Here is a 20,424-nt window from a genome sequence, read left to right as displayed (position 1 = left end):
CACCGACAGCGGCCGCCGGCGCCGCCGCCGCGCCATGGCGCTCGCAAGGCAAGTGCTTTGTGTGTGTGCTTTGCTGGGGCTGCCGCTCGCTGGCGCCGAGCCCATCCGCTACTCCGTAGCCGAGGAGGCGGAAAGCGGCTCCCTGGTGGGCGAGCTGGCCGAGGACGCGGGGCTGACGCCGGCGCAGCTCTCGGCTCGCCGCGCCCGCCTGGTCTCGGAGGACGGCCGCCAGCATTTTCGCTTGGAGCGCGCCTCCGGCCGCCTCGTCGTGGCGGGGAGGCTGGACCGGGAGCAGCTGTGCGCCCAGTCCGACACCTGCATGCTCCCCTTCGAGCTGCTGCTCTCCGACCCCCTGCAGTTCTTTCGGGTCGAGGTAGATCTGGAGGATATCAATGATCATTCCCCTGTATTCCCCGAGGATCGAGTCCTTTTTGACATCCTGGAAACGAGCGAGCCAGGCTCACGTTTCCCACTGGAGGTTGCTCGGGACCTAGATATTGGCCGGAACACAGTCAAGGAGTACAGCATTAATCCTGAGAATGAGTATTTTAGAGCGTCCTATGGAAGTCAAAGCACAGGCAAAAAGCATCTTGAACTGGTCTTGGAAAAGCCGCTTGACAGGGAAGAGCAGTCTGAGATGAGTTTCAGTTTAATTGCTGTGGATGGGGGCACTCCTCCTAGAAGTGGAACTACAGAAGTAAAAATTCTCATTCTAGATGTAAATGACAACGCTCCCAAATTCACAAAGGACGAGTACACAGGGCAGGTTTTGGAGAACATGCCAGAGGGCTCTGTGGTTCTGACTGTACTGGCAACAGATCCGGATGCAGGAGTTAATGGGGACATCACCTATCAACTGAGTGATTCAGTGGGACAGAGTGAGTCTGCATTTGTGATTGATCCCATAACTGGTGAAATTAAAATCACAAAACCCCTGGACTTTGAGGCAGCACAGACTCACGAGCTCAGTGTGAGGGCCAGAGATGGTGGAGGGCTGTCAGCAATCTGCAAGGTGTTGGTGGAGGTGGTGGATGTGAATGACAATGCCCCAGAGCTGGTGGCCAGTTCCTTCAGCAGTCCCCTCCCCGAGAACACAGTGCCCGGCACGGTGGTTGCCCTGTTTACGGTCAGGGACCGGGATTCTGGTGCCAACGGGAAGATCTCCTGTGCCCTGCAGGATCAGCTCTTCTTCTCCCTGCGGCCAGCCTACAAGAATTACTATGAGCTGGTGACAGTGAGCGCGCTGGACCGCGAGGAGACGCCTCAGTACATCCTCAGTGTGACGGCAGCAGATGCGGGCTCGCCTCCTCTCACCAGCACGCACACCTTCACCGTGGACATCTCCGACGTCAATGACAATGCCCCCGTCTTCAACCAGACCTCCTACACCATGTACGTGCGTGAGAACAACGTGCCCACGGTGTTTGTGGGAGCCGTGAGCGCTGCAGATGCTGACGTGGGGCTGAATGCCAAGGTGAGCTATTCGCTGGCAGCAGAGCAAGGGCCAGAGCGGGCCTGGTGCTCCTGCATCTCGGTGAACTCGGAGAAGGGACACGTGTTTGTGCTGCGGCCCCTGGACTACGAGCGCTTGAGGCAGACCGAGGTGACGGTCAGTGCCTCTGACGCGGGCTCTCCTCCGCTGAGAGCCAACGTCACCGTGCGCCTGGTGGTGCTGGACGAGAACGACAACGCCCCGCTGGTGCTCTACCCGGCCCAGGAGAGCGGCCCGGCCTCCAGTGAGCTGGTGCCCGTGTCGGCTGAGGTGGGCTACCTCATCAGCAAAGTGGTGGCCGTCGATGCCGACTCAGGACAGAACTCGTGGCTCTCCTACCACCTGCTCAGGGCCACCGACCCAGGCCTGTTTTCCGTGGGCCTGCAAAGCGGCGAGGTGCGTCTCAGGAGGCCGGTGACAGAGAGAGACAGCGTCAAGCACAAGCTGGTGGTGCTGGTCAGAGACAACGGCAAGCCCCCGCTGTCAGCCACGGCAGCTCTCAGTGCTCTCCTGCTCAAGGACTTCTCCGACGTGCGCCTGCCGCACAGCAGCCCGGCCAGCGAGGATCAGGCCGCCGCCTCCCTGACCACCTATTTAATCATTGCCTTGGTCTTTGTCTTCCTCCTCTTCCTCATCTCCACGGCAGTGCTGCTGGCTCGCAAGGTGTGCAGGAGGAAGGAGCTGAAGGCTGGCCCTGTGCTCTATGCTGCCGACACCTTGCAGAGCGGCCTGGCCGATGCAGCCGCTGCAGGGACCCTGCCCCGCGCCTATTGCTACGAGATCAGCCTCACCACAGGCTCGGGCAACAGCGAGTTCAGATTCCTCAAGCCCATCCTGCCCAGCCTGCCCCCACAGCACTGCGCCGTGGGCCAGGGCCCCGGTGAGGAACAGGATTTCCCCGGTGTCCCTGTCAGCAGCGAGGACATGGCCCCAGACAATGCTGGCACTCTCTCTGCAGGACAATTCAACGCTCTTTCTTTTGACTAGCTGGGGTCTGCACAGACTGATGCTTCATGGATCTTGAGAGGATGGGATCCAGGCTGGTGCATTGGGCAATGATTCTTCCTGATTATATATTTTTTTTTCTAATAGGTTTAAACAATTTCTTGAAAATTCTATTTAGCGCTAATATCTACCACTCCAAAAAGAATTATGAAGTTAAAGAAGCCAAGCTTCTCTCACTTATTAAGTAATTGGATTCAGCTCTGTCACTGCCCTTTCTAACAGGTTTTAAGTGTGTGCTTATCAATCACACCTCTGCTCTTTTTTTTCTTGCTGGCTGACAAGACAGAGGATCCTTTATTCTGAGCTTTGGACGATATCAAATAATATCCTCACTGAAATGAAAGAGGCCCTTTTTGTGCTTCATGATAGCTCGCAAGTTGTAAGTATTAAGTCACAACATCATGTGGGCACTAGGCTCTTTATCCCTAGATTTGGGTTGTCTCTTTATGAAATGTGAGCTCTGTGTGCTTTGCTTTTTTATTTCTACCTTTGTCCATGCAGACATTGCATATCTACAGATGCATCAGTAGTGATGCCTGGTGAAGCAGGGAGTTGCCCCCACCCAGCCACTGCAACACAGGCAACGCCAGCTCAGTAGGAAAGGAGGTGATTTGCACCCTTTGACAACAGCAGTCTCATCTTCCTTATCTAGCAGAGAGTACAGACACAAAATGCACAACAAAACCTTCCTTTGACTTACAAGAAGGGGTTGGGTGTTCTGTCACATCGAGATTGCCTTGGGAATACAGATAAACAAACAGTGCTAGAGCAAACTGTAATTGAACAGAGCTGTAATATGTAACAGAAACATGTTCATTGCCATTGAATGCAATGAAGGAAAAATCCACAATTATTAAAAGACAATTATAGGAAGGAAGAGTCAAGAAGAACTTAAAAAAAGATGTTGTGTTTGCTCTATTCATTGTCTTTCCTGAATCCCAAGTCTTCTTGATGGGACTGGAAAGTTATCCCCACATGATTTTCTGTGTTGTGTTAGAGCATTTGCATATCCATGTTTGCTCTTTCTCCCTCTAGCAACTGAAATGTACCGAACACTGTACTGAGCCTGTTCCTCTAGAGAAGGACTGCCACCCCGTCTAGACTAACTGCTTGTTAGAGTAATGTCTGCAATGCATGAAATGATCAGAAAGCCTCCCTTATGCTGTGATGTGCTGAAATGATACAGTTTAATGTTGTAAATTGGTGTAACTCTGGGATTAGAAACAGAAAAATGTTTTAGACATAAATAAAGAGAACAACCTGACTGCATTAGTGTAGACAGAATATTTTGTATAGTCATTCTTTCTGGGAAGACCTGTCAAGGTTTCCCAAAATTCTGGGAGTTACTTACTCAGTGTGTCCTTTGTTTGAAGCAATGTTAGGTGTGTACAGCTCCTGAGTGGGGTGATGCAGCCAGGAGAGTGCTCATTTACATGCCAGTGCTGTCACCATCACCCTATCCCTGTGAGGTTTTTCCTTTGGTAGAATGTGGCTTGGTCGTTGTAGGCTGTGCCTCGCCTTTCAGCTGCCTTTTTTGTGCTTCTGGAAAGCAAGGGATTTACAAGTACTGAGACGCTGTGTCACATGGCACTAGACCCTTTCTTCTTTGGATTTTGGATGCCGCTGTCGGAGATGTGTTCTCTCTGTGGTTTGCTTTCTTGTCACTGTGACAAGACAAGACAAGCTTTCCTTTTCATTCATACATTGAATATCTGCACATGTTTCAGTAGTGCTGCCTGCTGAAGCACGGAGTTACTCCAACACTGCCATTGCAACACAGGCAGTGCCAACTCAGTAGGGAAAGAGGTGATTTGGATCCTTTGACAACAGCAGTCTCATTTCCTTATCTAGCTCACAGCAGGGCCACAGAGTGCACAACAAAACCTTCCTTTGGCTTAAAGAAGGGCTTGGATGTTCTGTTCACACGGGATTGCCTTGGAAATACGGCAGCATAAACAGAGTAGACTATAGAACTGAACAGAGCTGTAACATGTAACAGAAACATGTTCCTTGTCAATGAATGCATTGAAGGAAAAATCCACAAATACTGAAACACAATTATTGGAAGGTGGAGTCAAGAAGTGTTGGGAAGGATGCAAATTTGACCAGAAAGTCTCACAGTTCTGTGTGCTTGGTAGAAAGATTTTTGAATGTATCCTCTGAAGAATGAAGAGAAATGAAAACAAGTTTTGATACAGAAGAAAAGAATTGCTGAGCCAGTCTTACTGGATAACCAAGGAGGCAAAAGGTGTGTTCGTCAGAATGGGGTTTTATGGCTAAGAGCAAAGGATAAACCCACCTCCAACAAAAGATGTTTTTACCAAGCAGAAAAATACCACAGGCAAACAGACATGGCGATGTTGCAAATGGAAAAAAGGTCTCAGAATTTTGCACAGCAAGAAAACTGAAAAACAACTTCTAGCTTAAACTGTGACAGACTAACTTCAAGTGATTGGAGATTAGTAACATGAATATGGTAATTATAGTCATTATGATAGGCTACAGGTAAAAGTTAAGATATAGATAGGTTCTTGTATTAAGATGCTCCGCAAAGAAAATTATATTATGCATTGAAACCAAAATTAAAGGGTCTTCAGACTTGTCTGCAGCTGGAGATGACAGCAGTAGGCACAGGCTCTGATGGCTGTGACCTTTGCCTTTTGTAACATCTTGGATAAAATAAACTGCACTTTGAAGAGCTGCCTGGAGTCCTTTGTCTCCCATTCAGGCTCTTACGAAGAAGAGCTTTTTAAAAAAGACATTGAGAATGCTCTTTTCATTGCTTTTCCTGTATCCCAAGATTTCTGGATGAGGCGAGAAAGCTGTTCCTGTTTGATTTTCTGTATTTGTGCCTGAGAATTTGCATTCCCATGTTTACCCTTTCTGCTCTGAAATGTACTGAGCATTCTACTGAGCCTGTTACTCTAGAGGACTGTCACACCCTCTAAAATAACTGGCTGTTTGAATAATGTCTGCAATGCATGAAATACTCCAAAAGCCGGCCTCACACTCTGTTGTGCTGAAGTGATACAGTTTACCATTGCAAATTGGTATAACTCTGGGATTAGAAACAGAAAAAAAGCTGTTAAACTGAAATAAAGAGAACATTCTGACTGTTTTAGTGGATAAAGAACACTTTGAAGAGGCGTTCTTTCTGGGAAAGATCCTTCAAGGCATTTCAAAATTCTGCGTATTATTTCTCACTGTGTCCCTTGTCTGAAGAATGTTAGGTGTGTACAGTTCCAGAGTGTGGAGATGCAGCCGGGAGAGTGTTCATTGGCATGCCAGTGCTGTCACCAATCGTCCTATCTCTGTGCTGTTTCTCCTCTCTTGGAATGCGGCTTGGCTGTTGTGGGCTCAGCCTGGTTTTTGTGCTGCCCTGGTTGAGGCCGCGTTCCGTTGCCGGTCCCGGCTGTCTCGCTGCCTTCGGGATCGCGGGCCGGGCCGAGCGGCAGCGCGGGCTGCGGGCGGCGGCGGCTGCAGTCCCAGCGCGCACCGCTGGGTGGTGCCCTCGGCCAAGGCGGCGCCGAGCGGCTGCGGCAGCGGAGGCGGCCGGGCCCGGAGCGGCACAGCCCGAGCGAGCTCAGACCAGAACCAGCCCAGCCCAGCCCAGCTCAGCTCAGTTCAGCTTAGAGCAGCCCAGCTCAGCCGGGCGGAGGTGGCAGCGGCAGCGGCAGCGAGCGCTGCCCCGTGTCACGCGCTGCCGGCACACCCCGGCTGCGTTCCGGAGCGCCGGCCGGAATCTGAGACAGCGAGGGAAGGCGCCCCGCCCGCACTTCGCCGCTCTCCGGCCGCAATCGCCCGGGACACCCGCCGCGACACCGACACCGACAGCGGCCGCCGCCGCCGCCGCCGCGCCATGGCGCTCGCAAGGCAAGTGCTTTGTGTGTGTGCTTTGCTGGGGCTGCCGCTCGCTGGCGCCGAGCCCATCCGCTACTCCGTAGCCGAGGAGGCGGAAAGCGGCTCCCTGGTGGGCGAGCTGGCCGAGGACGCGGGGCTGACGCCGGCGCAGCTCTCGGCTCGCCGCGCCCGCCTGGTCTCGGAGGACGGCCGCCAGCACTTTCGCTTGGAGCGCGCCTCCGGCCGCCTCGTCGTGGCGGGGAGGCTGGACCGGGAGCAGCTGTGCGCCCAGTCCGACACCTGCATGCTCCCCTTCGAGCTGCTGCTCTCCGACCCCCTGCAGTTCTTTCGGGTCGAGGTGACTGTGAAGGATATCAATGACCATTCACCCGTTTTCCCAGAAGTTCGAGTCAGTTTTAGGATCCCTGAAACGAGCGTCCCGGGTTCCCGTTTCCCCGTAGAGGGTGCGCGGGACCTCGATATTGGCAGTAACAACATCCAGGCGTACAGCATCTCTCCCGAGAATGAGTACTTTAGCGTCTCCTATGGAAGTCGCAGTGAGGATGACAAATATCTGGAACTTGTATTGGAAAAGCCACTAGATAGAGAGGAACAGGAAGAGATGAGGTTCAACGTTATTGCTGTCGATGGGGGCTCTCCCCCTAGAACTGGGACCACAAAGGTAAAAATTGTCATTCTAGATGCAAATGACAATCCTCCCATCTTCACACAGGAGGTGTACGTGGCAAAAGCTTTAGAGAACATGCCAGAAGGCTCTGTGGTGCTGAATATTTTGGCAAGTGATCCAGATGCAGGAGTTAATGGGGACATTTCCTATCAACTCAGCCAGGCAGTGGGAGAGAGTGACTCAGGATTTGTGATTGATCCCATAACTGGGGAAATTAAACTCACAAAACCGCTGGACTTTGAGGCAGCACAGCATCATGAAATCCGTGTGAGAGCCACTGATGGTGGAGGGCTGTCAGCAATCTGCAAGGTGTTGGTGGAGGTGGTGGATGTGAATGACAATGCCCCAGAGCTGGTGGTCAGTTCGTTCAGCAGTCCCCTCCCCGAGAACACAGTGCCCGGCACGGTGGTTGCCCTGTTTACGGTCAGGGACCGGGATTCTGGTGCCAACGGGAAGATCTCCTGTGCCCTGCAGGATCAGCTCTTCTTCTCCCTGCGGCCAGCCTACAAGAATTACTATGAGCTGGTGACAGTGAGCGCGCTGGACCGCGAGGAGACGCCTCAGTACATCCTCAGTGTGACGGCAGCAGATGCGGGCTCGCCTCCTCTCACCAGCACGCACACCTTCACCGTGGACATCTCTGACGTCAATGACAATGCCCCCGTCTTCAACCAGACCTCCTACACCATGTACGTGCGTGAGAACAACGTGCCCACGGTGTTTGTGGGAGCCGTGAGCGCTGCAGATGCTGACGTGGGGCTGAACGCCAAGGTGAGCTATTCCCTGGCAGCAGAGCAAGGGCCAGAGCGGGCCTGGTGCTCCTGCATCTCGGTGAACTCGGAGAAGGGACACGTGTTTGTGCTGCGGCCCCTGGACTACGAGCGCTTGAGGCAGACCGAGGTGACGGTCAGTGCCTCTGACGCGGGCTCTCCTCCGCTGAGAGCCAACGTCACCGTGCGCCTGGTGGTGCTGGACGAGAACGACAACGCCCCGCTGGTGCTCTACCCGGCCCAGGAGAGCGGCCCGGCCTCCAGTGAGCTGGTGCCCGTGTCGGCTGAGGCGGGCTACCTCATCAGCAAAGTGGTGGCCGTCGATGCCGACTCGGGACAGAACTCGTGGCTCTCCTACCACCTGCTCAGGGCCACCGACCCAGGCCTGTTTTCCGTGGGCGTGCAAAGCGGCGAGGTGCGTCTCAGGAGGCCGGTGACAGAGAGAGACAGCGTCAAGCAGAAGCTGGTGGTGCTGGTCAGAGACAACGGCAAGCCCCCGCTGTCAGCCACGGCAGCTCTCAGCGCTCTCCTGCTCAAGGACTTCTCCGACGTGCGCCTGCCGCACAGCAGCCCGGCCAGCGAGGATCAGGCCGCCGCCTCCCTGACCACCTATTTAATCATTGCCTTGGTCTTTGTCTCCCTCCTCTTCCTCATCTCCACGGCAGTGCTGCTGGCTCGCAAGGTGTGCAGGAGGAAGGAGCTGAAGGCTGGCCCTGTGCTCTATGCTGCCGACACCTTGCAGAGCGGCCTGGCCGATGCAGCCGCTGCAGGGACCCTGCCCCGCGCCTATTGCTACGAGATCAGCCTCACCACGGGCTCGGGCAACAGCGAGTTCAGATTCCTCAAGCCCATCCTGCCCAGCCTGCCCCCACAGCACTGCGCCATGGGCCAGGGCCCCGATGAGGAACAGGATTTCCCCGGTGTCCCTGTCAGCAGCGAGGACATGGCCCCAGACAATGCTGGCACTCTCTCTGCAGGACAGTTCAACGCTCTTTCCTTTGACTAGCTGGGGTCTGCACAGACAGAGGCTTCATGGATCTTGGGAGGAGTGGATCCTGGCTGGTGCATCGGACAATGATTCCTCAAGATTATATCGGTATTTGCGATTGGTTTAAACAATTTCTTGAAAATTCTTTTCAAAGGTAATGTCTACCACTCCAAAAAGAATTATGAAGTAAAAGTAGTGCATCTTCTTTCGCTTTTTAAGGAGTTTGATTCAGCTCTGTCACTGCCATTTCTAACAGGCTTTAAGTGTGTTCTTACCACTCACTTCTCTGCTCTTGTTTTTCTTGCTGTCTGAAAATAATACATATCCTTTATTTAGAGCTTTGGGAGAATGTCAAATCATATCCTCGCTGAAATGAAAGAGGCCCATTATGTACTTCATGAAAGCTCGCAAGTTGTGAATATTGAGTCAAAATTTCATGAAGGCACTAGGCCCTTTCTTTTCTGGGTTTGGGTGGTCCCTTTATGAGATGTGCAGTCTGTGATCTTTGCTTTCTTATCACTACCGTTGTACATGCAGACACTGCATATCTACTGATGCAGCAGAGAGTTGCCCCCACCCAGCCACTGCAATGCAGGCAACACCAGCTCAGCAGGGAAGGAATTGATTCGGACCCTTTCACAACAGCACTCTCATCTTCCTTATCTAGCACAGACTACAGCAACAAAATGCACAACAAAACCTTCCTTTGGCTTTCAAGAAGGGCTTGGGTGTTCTGTCACCTCAGGATTGCCTTGGAAATACAGCAGAACAGTGTTAGAGTAGACTGTAACTGAACAGAGCTGTAACATGTAACAGGAACATGTTCATTGTCATTGAATGCAATGAAGGAAAAATCCACAATTATTAAAAGGAAATAATTGGAAGGTAGAGTGAAGAAGAACTAATGAAAGATGTTGAGATTACTCTGCTCATTGTTTTTCGTGAATCCCAAGGCTTCTTGATATGATAGGAAAGTTGTCCCTGCATGATTTTCTTTGTTGGTGTCAGAGCATTTGCATATCCATGTTTGCCCTTTCTCCTTCTGGCCAATGAAATGTACTGAGCACAGCACTGACCCTGTTCCTCCAGAGAAGGACTGCCACCCCATCTAGAATCACTGGTTGTTTGAATACTGTCTGCAATGCACGAAATTATCAGAAAGCCTCCCTTATGCTCCGATGTGCTGATGTGATACACTATAATGTTGTAAATTGATATAACTGTGGGATTAGAAACAGAAAAATCTGTTAGACTGAAAGAAAGGGAACACCCTGACTGCTTTAATGGAGACAGAATATTTTGTAGAGTCGCTCTTTCTGGGAAGCCGTGTCAAGACATTCCAAAATTCTGGGGGTTACTTCCTCAGTGTGTGCTTCTTCTGAATCAATTTTTGGTGTGTACACTTGCTCAGAGGGGAGATGCAGCCGAGAGTGTGTTCATTTTCATGACAGTGCTGTCACCATTGCCCTATCACTATGTTTTCCCTTTCGTGGAATGCGGCTTGGCCATAGTGGTCTGAGCCTGGTTTTTGTGCTGCCCTGGTTGAGGCCGCGTTCCGTTGCCGGCCCCGGCTGTCTCGCTGCCTTCGGGATCGCGGGCCGGGCCGAGCGGCAGCGCGGGCTGCGGGCGGCGGCGGCTGCAGTCCCAGCGCGCACCGCTGGGTGGTGCCCTCGGCCAAGGCGGCGCCGAGCGGCTGCGGCAGCGGAGGCGGCCGGGCCCGGAGCGGCACAGCCCGAGCGAGCTCAGACCAGAACCAGCCCAGCCCTGCCCAGCTCAGCTCAGTTCAGCTTAGAGCAGCCCAGCTCAGCCGGGCGGAGGTGGCAGCGGCAGCGGCAGCGAGCGCTGCCCCGTGTCACGCGCTGCCGGCACACCCCGGCTGCGTTCCGGAGCGCCGGCCGGAATCTGAGACAGCGAGGGAAGGCGCCCCGCCCGCACTTCGCCGCTCTCCGGCCGCAATCGCCCGGGACACCCGCCGCGACACCGACACCGACAGCGGCCGCCGGCGCCGCCGCCGCGCCATGGCGCTCGCAAGGCAAGTGCTTTGTGTGTGTGCTTTGCTGGGGCTGCCGCTCGCTGGCGCCGAGCCCATCCGCTACTCCGTAGCCGAGGAGGCGGAAAGCGGCTCCCTGGTGGGCGAGCTGGCCGAGGACGCGGGGCTGACGCCGGCGCAGCTCTCGGCTCGCCGTGCCCGCCTGGTCTCGGAGGACGGCCGCCAGCATTTTCGCTTGGAGCGCGCCTCCGGCCGCCTCGTCGTGGCGGGGAGGCTGGACCGGGAGCAGCTGTGCGCCCAGTCCGACACCTGCATGCTCCCCTTCGAGCTGCTGCTCTCCAACCCCCTGCAGTTCTTTCGGGTCGAGGTAGCCTTAAGGGATATCAATGACCATTCACCTCTTTTCCGAGAAGATCGAGTCAGTTTTCAGATTCTGGAAAGGAGCGACCCGGGCTCTTCTTACCCACTGGAGGTAGCTCGAGACCTCGATATAGGCAGGAACACCGTCCAGGAGTATAGCATCTCTCCCGAGAACGAGTATTTCAGTGTCTCCTATGGAAGTCGGACAAATGGTGACAAATATCTTGAATTGGTCTTGGAAAAGCCTCTAGACAGAGAGGAGCATGCAGAAATGGGTTTCAGTGTTATTGCTGTAGATGGGGGCTCTCCTCCCAGGAGTGGAACCATCGAGATCTCTATTATCATTCTAGATGTAAATGACAATGCACCCAAATTTACACAAGATCGTTATATTGGGAAGGTTCAGGAAAACATGCCAGAAGGGTCTGTGGTTCTGACTGTGCTGGCCACTGATCTGGATGCAGGAGTTAATGGAGAAATTTCATATCAACTCAATGAAGTTGATGATCAGAGTGATTCAGCATTTGTGATTGATCCCATAACTGGTGAAATTAAAATCACAAAACCGCTAGACTTTGAGACAGCAGACACTCACGAGCTCAGTGTGAGAGCCAGAGATGGTGGGGGCCTTTCAGCAATCTGCAAGGTGTTGGTGGAGGTGGTGGATGTGAATGACAATGCCCCAGAGCTGGTGGTCAGTTCCTTCAGCAGTCCCCTCCCCGAGAACACAGTGCCCGGCACGGTGGTTGCCCTGTTTACGGTCAGGGACCGGGATTCTGGTGCCAACGGGAAGATCTCCTGTGCCCTGCAGGATCAGCTCTTCTTCTCCCTGCAGCCAGCCTACAAGAATTACTATGAGCTGGTGACAGTGAGCGCGCTGGACCGCGAGGAGACGCCTCAGCACATCCTCAGTGTGACGGCAGCAGATGCGGGCTCGCCTCCTCTCACCAGCACGCACACCTTCACCGTGGACATCTCCGACGTCAATGACAATGCCCCCGTCTTCAACCAGACCTCCTACACCATGTACGTGCGTGAGAACAACGTGCCCACGGTGTTTGTGGGAGCCGTGAGCGCTGCAGATGCTGACGTGGGGCTGAATGCCAAGGTGAGCTATTCCCTGGCAGCAGAGCAAGGGCCAGAGCGGGCCTGGTGCTCCTGCATCTCGGTGAACTCGGAGAAGGGACACGTGTTTGTGCTGCAGCCCCTGGACTACGAGCGCTTGAGGCAGACCGAGGTGACGGTCAGTGCCTCTGACGCGGGCTCTCCTCCGCTGAGAGCCAACGTCACCGTGCGCCTGGTGGTGCTGGACGAGAACGACAACGCCCCGCTGGTGCTCTACCCGGCCCAGGAGAGTGGCCCGGCCTCCAGTGAGCTGGTGCCCGTGTCGGCTGAGGCGGGCTACCTCATCAGCAAAGTGGTGGCCGTCGATGCCGACTCGGGACAGAACTCGTGGCTCTCCTACCACCTGCTCAGGGCCACCGACCCAGGCCTGTTTTCCGTGGGCGTGCAAAGCGGCGAGGTGCGTCTCAGGAGGCCGGTGACAGAGAGAGACAGCGTCAAGCAGAAGCTGGTGGTGCTGGTCAGAGACAACGGCAAGCCCCCGCTGTCAGCCACGGCAGCTCTCAGCGCTCTCCTGCTCAAGGACTTCTCCGACATGCGCCTGCCGCACAGCAGCCCGGCCAGCGAGGATCAGGCCGCCGCCTCCCTGACCACCTATTTAATCATTGCCTTGGTCTTTGTCTCCCTCCTCTTCCTCATCTCCACGGCAGTGCTGCTGGCTCGCAAGGTGTGCAGGAGGAAGGAGCTGAAGGCTGGCCCTGTGCTCTATGCTGCCGACACCTTGCAGAGCAGCCTGGCCGATGCAGCCGCTGCAGGGACCCTGCCCTGCGCCTATTGCTACGAGGTCAGCCTCACCACGGGCTCGGGCAACAGCGAGTTCAGATTCCTCAAGCCCATCCTGCCCAGCCTGCCCCCACAGCACTGCGCCGTGGGCCAGGGCCCCGATGAGGAACAGGATTTCCCCGGTGTCCCTGTCAGCAGCGAGGACATGGCCCCAGACAATGCTGGCACTCTCTCTGCAGGACAGTTCAACGCTCTTTCCTTTGACTAGCTGGGGTCTGCACAGGCTGAGGCTTCATGGATCTTGGGAGAAAGGGATCCAGGCTGCGGCATGTGGCTGTGATTCCTCCAGAGATAACATATTCCTCACTGCTATAGCCAATTTCCTGCAAGTTCCAAATCACTGTAAAATTTGTCTTTCGCTCCAAATACACAAATAAGGAAAAAAAGATGTTCATATTTTCTCCCTCAGATTATAGTATATTTCTTCTCCTTCTGAGCCCTTTCTGATAGCCTTTAATAATGCAGTCCAATCTTTGCTCTTCCATATCTTGCTGTCAGACTAAACCTTGGACTTCTTATTCTTTTTGTAGCTCAGTGGCTCAGTTGCATAGACAAGTCTCCCACTGGCTGGAATAACAAAACATCCTTTTACCCAGAAAAGCAAGGGAGTTTTCTGAAAACTGTTTCATGATGTTCTATTAGCATGTGGCTTTTTATCTCTTGGGTTCTGGATATCTTTGCCTGCAATGTGAGGGCTCAGTGCGTTCTTTTTTTTCTCAGTATGTCTGTGCATATGGCCATTTTGCATCTGCAGATGCTTCTCTACTTCTGCCCAATGAAACAGTGAATTTGTCCCATCCAGTCACTGCAACACTGGCAATTCCGGCTCTGCAGAATAAAAGGCTATTTTTATCCTATGGATCCAGAGGTACCAACTTCTTAAAGGCAGAGTGCAGGAAAATGCACAACAGAATCTTCCTTTGGTCCAGGTGGGGGTTTGGTATTCAGTCCCACTCAGATTGTCTTGGAAATACAGAAGTAGGTGATATCTTAGGGTAGGCGGTAGCTGTAGAGAGTCATGAACACTTATTGATTGTCCTTGTGTTCATGACAGTGTCACAGGTTCATCAAAGATAATTTTTTGAAGTTAGAAGCAAGAAGGACTTGAGAACAGGACTTGGAATGTTGTTTCTCATTCTTGTTTCTGAATTCAGTTGTTTCCTTTTGAGAGAAGAAGGCTGTCCCTACATGATTATCTCCTTTTGTGCTATAGGGTTTGCATTCCCATTTTTGCCCTTTCATGTTCTCCTCTCTGAAATGTACTGGACATTATTCTGCTCTAGAGAAGGACTGCCAACCCATCTAGAATACCTGGTAGTTTGAATAAGGTCTGTGATGCACAGAATGTTCAGAAAGCCTCCTTCACACTGTATTCTGACGAAATTATAGAAATTAACATTGTAAAGTGATACACCTCTGAGATAACAATTTAAAAAAATGTGTTCGGCAAAAATAAAGGGAAGACCCTAACTCCTTTCATGGAGACAGAAGTCTTGGTAGAGTCGTCCTTTACTGGAAAGCTCCTTGAAAGGCTTCCCCAAATTCTGCGGGTCTTTTCCTCCCTATGTCTGTTGTCTGAAGCAATGTTGGGTGGGTACAGTTCCTGAGTGGGGAGATGCAGACGGGAGAGTGCTAATTTTCATGCCCGTGCTGTCACAATCGCCTCTATCACTGTGCGATTTTTCCTTTCGGGGAATGCGGCTTGGCTGTTGAGGGCTCAGCCTGGTTTTTGTGCTGCCCTGGTTGAGGGCGCGTTCCGCTGCCGGCCCCGGCTGTCTCGCTGCCTTCGGGATCGCGGGCCGGGCCGAGCGGCAGCGCGGGCGGCGGGCGGCGGCGGCTGCAGTCCCAGCGCGCACCGCTGGGTGGTGCCCTCGGCCAAGGCGGCGCCGAGCGGCTGCGGCAGCGGAGGCGGCCGGGCCCGGAGCGGCACAGCCCGAGCGAGCTCAGACCAGAACCAGCCCAGCCCTGCCCAGCTCAGCTCAGTTCAGCTTAGAGCAGCCCAGCTCAGCCGGGCGGAGGTGGCAGCGGCTGCGGCAGCGAGCGCTGCCCCGTGTCACCCGCTACCCGCACACCCCGGCTGCGTTACACACCGCCGCCGGAATCTGAGACAGCGAGGGAAGGCGCCCGGCCCGCACTTCGCCGCTCTCCGGCCGCAATCGCCCGGGACACCCGCCGCGACACCGACACCGACACCGACACCGACAGCGGCCGCCGGCGCCGCCGCCGCGCCATGGCGCTCGCAAGGCAAGTGCTTTGTGTGTGTGCTTTGCTGGGGCTGCCGCTCGCTGGCGCCGAGCCCATCCGCTACTCCGTAGCCGAGGAGGCGGAAAGCGGCTCCCTGGTGGGCGAGCTGGCCGAGGACGCGGGGCTGACGCCGGCGCAGCTCTCGGCTCGCCGCGCCCGCCTGGTCTCGGAGGACGGCCGCCAGCATTTTCGCTTGGAGCGCGCCTCCGGCCGCCTCGTCGTGGCGGGGAGGCTGGACCGGGAGCAGCTGTGCGCCCAGTCCGACACCTGCATGCTCCCCTTCGAGTTGATGCTCTCCGACCCCCTGCAGTTCTTTCGGGTCGAGGTAGATCTGGAGGATATCAATGACCATTCTCCCCTATTTCCTAATGATAGAGTGACTTTTAAGATCCCAGAGACAAGTGAGCCAGGTTCACGTTTCCCACTTCAGGTTGCTCAGGACCTCGATATAGGCAGCAACACTGTCCAGGACTACAACATTTCTCCTGCGAACGAGTACTTTACTGTGTCCTCTGGGACTGGAATTTCAGGCAAGAAGTATCTTGAATTGGTCTTGGAAAAGCCACTAGACAGAGAGGAGCAGGCAGAGATGAGTTTCAGTGTAATTGCCAAGGATGGGGGCTTTCCATCCATGAGCGGCAACACTGAAGTGAAAATTGTCATTCTAGATGTAAATGACAATGCTCCCATCTTCTCAGAAGAGGTGTACATTGTGAAAAGTTTAGAAAACATTCCAGAAGGCTCTGTGGTTCTGACTGTGCTGGCAAGTGATCCAGATGAAGGAGAAAATGGGGACATATCGTATCAACTTAATGAAGCAGTGGGTCAGAGCGATTCAGCATTTGTGATTGATCCCATAACTGGGGAAATTAAACTCACAAAAACTATGGATTTTGAGACAGCACAAATGCATGAGCTCAGTGTGACGGCCACAGATGGTGGGGGCCTGTCAGCAATCTGCAAGGTGTTGGTGGAGGTGGTGGATGTGAATGACAATGCCCCAGAGCTGGTGGTCAGTTCGTTCAGCAGTCCCCTCCCCGAGAACACAGTGCCCGGCACGGTGGTTGCCCTGTTTACGGTCAGGGACCGGGATTCTGGTGCCAACGGGAAGATCTCCTGTGCCCTGCAGGATCAGCTCTTCTTCTCCCTGCAGCCAGCCTACAAGAATTACTATGAGCTGGTGACAGTGAGCGCGCTGGACCGCGAGGAGACGCCTCAGCACATCCTCAGTGTGACGGCAGCAGATGCGGGCTCGCCTCCTCTCACCAGCACGCACACCTTCACCGTGGACATCTCCGACGTCAATGACAATGCCCCCGTCTTCAACCAGACCTCCTACACCATGTACGTGCGTGAGAACAACGTGCCCACGGTGTTTGTGGGAGCCGTGAGCGCTGCAGATGCTGACGTGGGGCTGAATGCCAAGGTGAGCTATTCCCTGGCAGCAGAGCAAGGGCCAGAGCGGGCCTGGTGCTCCTGCATCTCGGTGAACTCGGAGAAGGGACACGTGTTTGTGCTGCGGCCCCTGGACTACGAGCGCTTGAGGCAGACCGAGGTGACGGTCAGTGCCTCTGACGCGGGCTCTCCTCCGCTGAGAGCCAACGTCACCGTGCGCCTGGTGGTGCTGGACGAGAACGACAACGCCCCGCTGGTGCTCTACCCGGCCCAGGAGAGCGGCCCGGCCTCCAGTGAGCTGGTGCCCGTGTCGGCTGAGGCGGGCTACCTCATCAGCAAAGTGGTGGCCGTCGATGCCGACTCGGGACAGAACTCGTGGCTCTCCTACCACCTGCTCAGGGCCACCGACCCAGGCCTGTTTTCTGTGGGCCTGCAAAGTGGCGAGGTGCGTCTCAGGAGGCCGGTGACAGAGAGAGACAGCGTCAAGCAGAAGCTGGTGGTGCTGGTCAGAGACAACGGCAAGCCCCCGCTGTCAGCCACGGCAGCTCTCAGCGCTCTCCTGCTCAAGGACTTCTCCGACGTGCGCCTGCCGCACAGCAGCCCGGCCAGCGAGGATCAGGCCGCCGCCTCCCTGACCACCTATTTAATCATTGCCTTGGTCTTTGTCTCCCTCCTCTTCCTCATCTCCACGGCAGTGCTGCTGGCTCGCAAGGTGTGCAGGAGGAAGGAGCTGAAGGCTGGCCCTGTGCTCTATGCTGCCGACACCTTGCAGAGCAGCCTGGCCGATGCAGCCGCTGCAGGGACCCTGCCCCGCGCCTATTGCTACGAGATCAGCCTCACCACGGGCTCGGGCAACAGCGAGTTCAGATTCCTCAAGCCCATCCTGCCCAGCCTGCCCCCACAGCACTGCGCCATGGGCCAGGGCCCCGATGAGGAACAGGATTTCCCCGGTGTCCCTGTCAGCAGCGAGGACATGGCCCCAGACAATGCTGGCACTCTCTCTGCAGGGCAGTTCAACGCTCTTTCCTTTGACTAGCTGGGGTCTGCACAGACAGAGGCTTCTTGGATCTTGACAGGATGGGATCCAGTCTTAAGCAAGTGCAATGGTTCCTCCTGAATTTATCTGTGTCATCAGTTGGTTCAACCATTATTCTTCAAATTCCCTTCATAATATTCACAATCTGCCACTCCCAAGAAGAGCAACGAGTGTAAAGGAGGCAAAGGTTCTCTCACTTATTTATTAATTTGTTTCAGCTCTTTTACTGCCATTTCTGATAGGCTTTATGTCTATGTTTAGCACTCACAGCTATGTTGTTTTTTTCTCTTGCTGTCTGAAAAGCCATAGGATATTTTCTAATCTTTAAATAAAGTCACAGATGGCAAAACAATTCATATTTCCGTGCAGTAAAGCAAATGAAATGTAAAAAGCCCTTTTTTTGCTTCTGGAAAGCTGGGATTCTGTGACTACTGAGACTCTTTGTCACATTGCAGTAGACCCTTTCTTCCCTTGATATTGGATGCTGTCTGAGATGTGTTCTCTCTGTGCTTTGCTTTCTTGTCGCTATGATAAGCAAGACAAGCTTTCCTTTGCATTCATACATTGAATATCTGCACATGCTTCAATAAAGCTGGCTCCTGAAGCAGTTGCTCCCACCCAGCCATTGCAACACAGGCAGTTCCAGCTCGGTAGGAAAGGAGGTGATTTGGACCCTTTGACAACAGCAGTCTCATCTTCCTTATCTAGCTCACAGCAGGGTCACAAAGTGCACAACAAAACCTTCCTTTGGCTTAAAGAAGGGCTTGGATGTTGTGTTCATATGGGATTGCCTTGGAAATACGGCAGCAGAGTGTTAGAGTGGACTATAGAACTGAACAGAGCTGTAACATGTAACAGAAACATGTTCCTTGTCAATGAATGCATTGAAGGAAAAATCCACAAATACTGAAACACAATTATCGGAAGGTGGAGTCAAGAAGTGTTGGGAAGGATGCAAATTTGACAAGAAAGTCTCACAGATATGTGTGCTTGGTAGAAAGATTTTTGATAGTAGACTCTGAAGAATGAATACAAATGAAAACAAGTTTTGATACAGAAGAAAAGAATTGCTGAGCCAGTCTTACTGGATAACCAAGGAGGCAAAAGGTGTGTTCATCAGAATGGGGTTTTATGGCTAAAAGCAAAAGATAAACCCACTTCCAACAAAAGATGTTTTTACCAAGAAAAAAATACCACAGGCAAACAGACATGGCGATGTTGGAAATGGAAAAAAGGTCTCAGAATTTTGCACAGCAAGAAAACTGAAAAACAACTTCTAGCTTAAAACTGTGACAGACTAACATTAAGTGATTGGAGATTAGTAACATGAGTATGGTAATTGTAGTAGTTATGATAGGCTACAGGTAAAAGTTAAGGTACAGATTTGTTCTTATCTATTAAGATGCTCAGCAAAGAAAATGATATAAAGCAATGGAAGCAAAATTAAAGGGTCTTCAGACATGTCTGCAGCTGGAGCTGAAAGCTGTAGGCCCAGGCTCTGATGGCTATGACCCTGGACTGTTGTAACATCTTGGATAAAATAAACTGCACTTTGAAGAGCTCCCTGGAATCCTTCATCTCCCACTCAGGTTCTTACAAAGAAGAACTTTTTTAAAAAGACATTGAGAATGTTCTTTTCATTGCTTTTCCTGAATCCCAAGATTTCTTGATGAGGCTAGAAAGCTGTCCCTGCTTGATTTTCTGTATTTGTGCCAGAGAATTTGCATTCCCATGTTTACCCTTTCTCCTCTGAAATGTACTGAGCATTCTACCGAGCCTATTACTCTAGAGGATTGTCACACCCTGTAAAAACACTGGCTGTTTGAATAATGTCTGCAATGCATGAAATACTCCAAAAGCCGGCCTCACACTGTGTTGTGCTGAAGTGATACAGTTTCCCATTGTAAATTGGCATAACTCTAGGATTAGAAACAGAAAAAAAGGTGTTAAACTGAAATAAAGAGAACATTCTGACTGCTTTAGTGGATAAAGACCTCTTTGAAGAGTCGTTCTTTCTGGGAAAGATCCTTCAAGGCATTTCAAAATTCTGCTTATTATTTCTCACTGTATCCCTTCTCAGAAGCAATGTTGGGTGCGTAGAGTTCCTGAGTGGGGAGATGCAGCCGGGAGAGTGTTCATTGGAATGCCAGTGCTGTCACCCTCGCGCTATCCCTATGCGGTTTCTCCTCTCTTGGAATGCGGCTTGGCCATTGTGGGCTGAGCCTGGTCTTTGTGCTGCCCTGGTTGAGGCCGCGTTCCGTTGCCGGCCCCGGCTGTCTCGCTGCCTTCGGGATCGCGGGCCGGGCCGAGCGGCAGCGCGGGCTGCGGGCGGCGGCGGCTGCAGTCCCAGCGCGCACCGCTGGGTGGTGCCCTCGGCCAAGGCGGCGCCGAGCGGCTGCGGCAGCGGAGGCGGCCGGGCCCGGAGCGGCACAGCCCGAGCGAGCTCAGACCAGAACCAGCCCAGCCCTGCCCAGCTCAGCTCAGTTCAGCTTAGAGCAGCCCAGCTCAGCCGGGCGGAGGTGGCAGCGGCTGCGGCAGCGAGCGCTGCCCCGTGTCACCCGCTACCCGCACACCCCGGCTGCGTTACACACCGCCGCCGGAATCTGAGACAGCGAGGGAAGGCGCCCGGCCCGCACTTCGCCGCTCTCCGGCCGCAATCGCCCGGGACACCCGCCGCGACACCGACACCGACAGCGGCCGCCGGCGCCGGC

The 20,424-nt window shown here is 53.7% G+C and overlaps 4 protein-coding genes across 4 annotated transcripts; all 4 read left to right on the top strand.

The window, feature by feature from the left end:
• Positions 1-28: 28 nt before the first annotated feature.
• Positions 29-2,703, top strand: LOC131564614 (protocadherin beta-15-like). The gene has a single exon (XM_058815129.1). It carries the CDS (start codon positions 35-37, stop codon positions 2,477-2,479), a length of 2,445 nt encoding a protein of 814 aa, XP_058671112.1. The 5' UTR covers positions 29-34; the 3' UTR covers positions 2,480-2,703.
• A 3,647-nt stretch (positions 2,704-6,350) lies between these two features.
• On the top strand, positions 6,351-8,801 carry LOC131564702 (protocadherin beta-15-like). The gene has a single exon (XM_058815252.1). The coding sequence runs from the start codon at positions 6,357-6,359 to the stop codon at positions 8,799-8,801; it is 2,445 nt and encodes an 814-aa protein (XP_058671235.1). The 5' UTR covers positions 6,351-6,356.
• Positions 8,802-10,795: 1,994 nt separating this feature from the next.
• LOC131564736 (protocadherin beta-15-like) lies at positions 10,796-13,246 on the top strand. The gene has a single exon (XM_058815306.1). It carries the CDS (start codon positions 10,802-10,804, stop codon positions 13,244-13,246), a length of 2,445 nt encoding a protein of 814 aa, XP_058671289.1. The 5' UTR covers positions 10,796-10,801.
• A 2,003-nt stretch (positions 13,247-15,249) lies between these two features.
• Positions 15,250-17,713, top strand: LOC131564747 (protocadherin beta-15-like). The gene has a single exon (XM_058815317.1). The coding sequence runs from the start codon at positions 15,269-15,271 to the stop codon at positions 17,711-17,713; it is 2,445 nt and encodes an 814-aa protein (XP_058671300.1). The 5' UTR covers positions 15,250-15,268.
• The last annotated feature ends 2,711 nt before the right edge of the window (positions 17,714-20,424 follow it).

Source organism: Ammospiza caudacuta, chromosome 16 (assembly GCF_027887145.1).
Source record: "Ammospiza caudacuta isolate bAmmCau1 chromosome 16, bAmmCau1.pri, whole genome shotgun sequence".
Lineage (NCBI taxonomy): Eukaryota > Metazoa > Chordata > Aves > Passeriformes > Passerellidae > Ammospiza > Ammospiza caudacuta.
Note: the sequence above shows the minus strand (reverse complement) of the source record. Positions and strands in the feature narration are given on the sequence as shown.

Coding starts and splice junctions, on each gene's coding strand:
- LOC131564614 (XM_058815129.1), top strand. CDS start 35: ATGGCGCTCGCAAGGCAAGTGCTTTGTGTGTGTGCTTTGCTGGGGCTG.
- LOC131564702 (XM_058815252.1), top strand. CDS start 6,357: ATGGCGCTCGCAAGGCAAGTGCTTTGTGTGTGTGCTTTGCTGGGGCTG.
- LOC131564736 (XM_058815306.1), top strand. CDS start 10,802: ATGGCGCTCGCAAGGCAAGTGCTTTGTGTGTGTGCTTTGCTGGGGCTG.
- LOC131564747 (XM_058815317.1), top strand. CDS start 15,269: ATGGCGCTCGCAAGGCAAGTGCTTTGTGTGTGTGCTTTGCTGGGGCTG.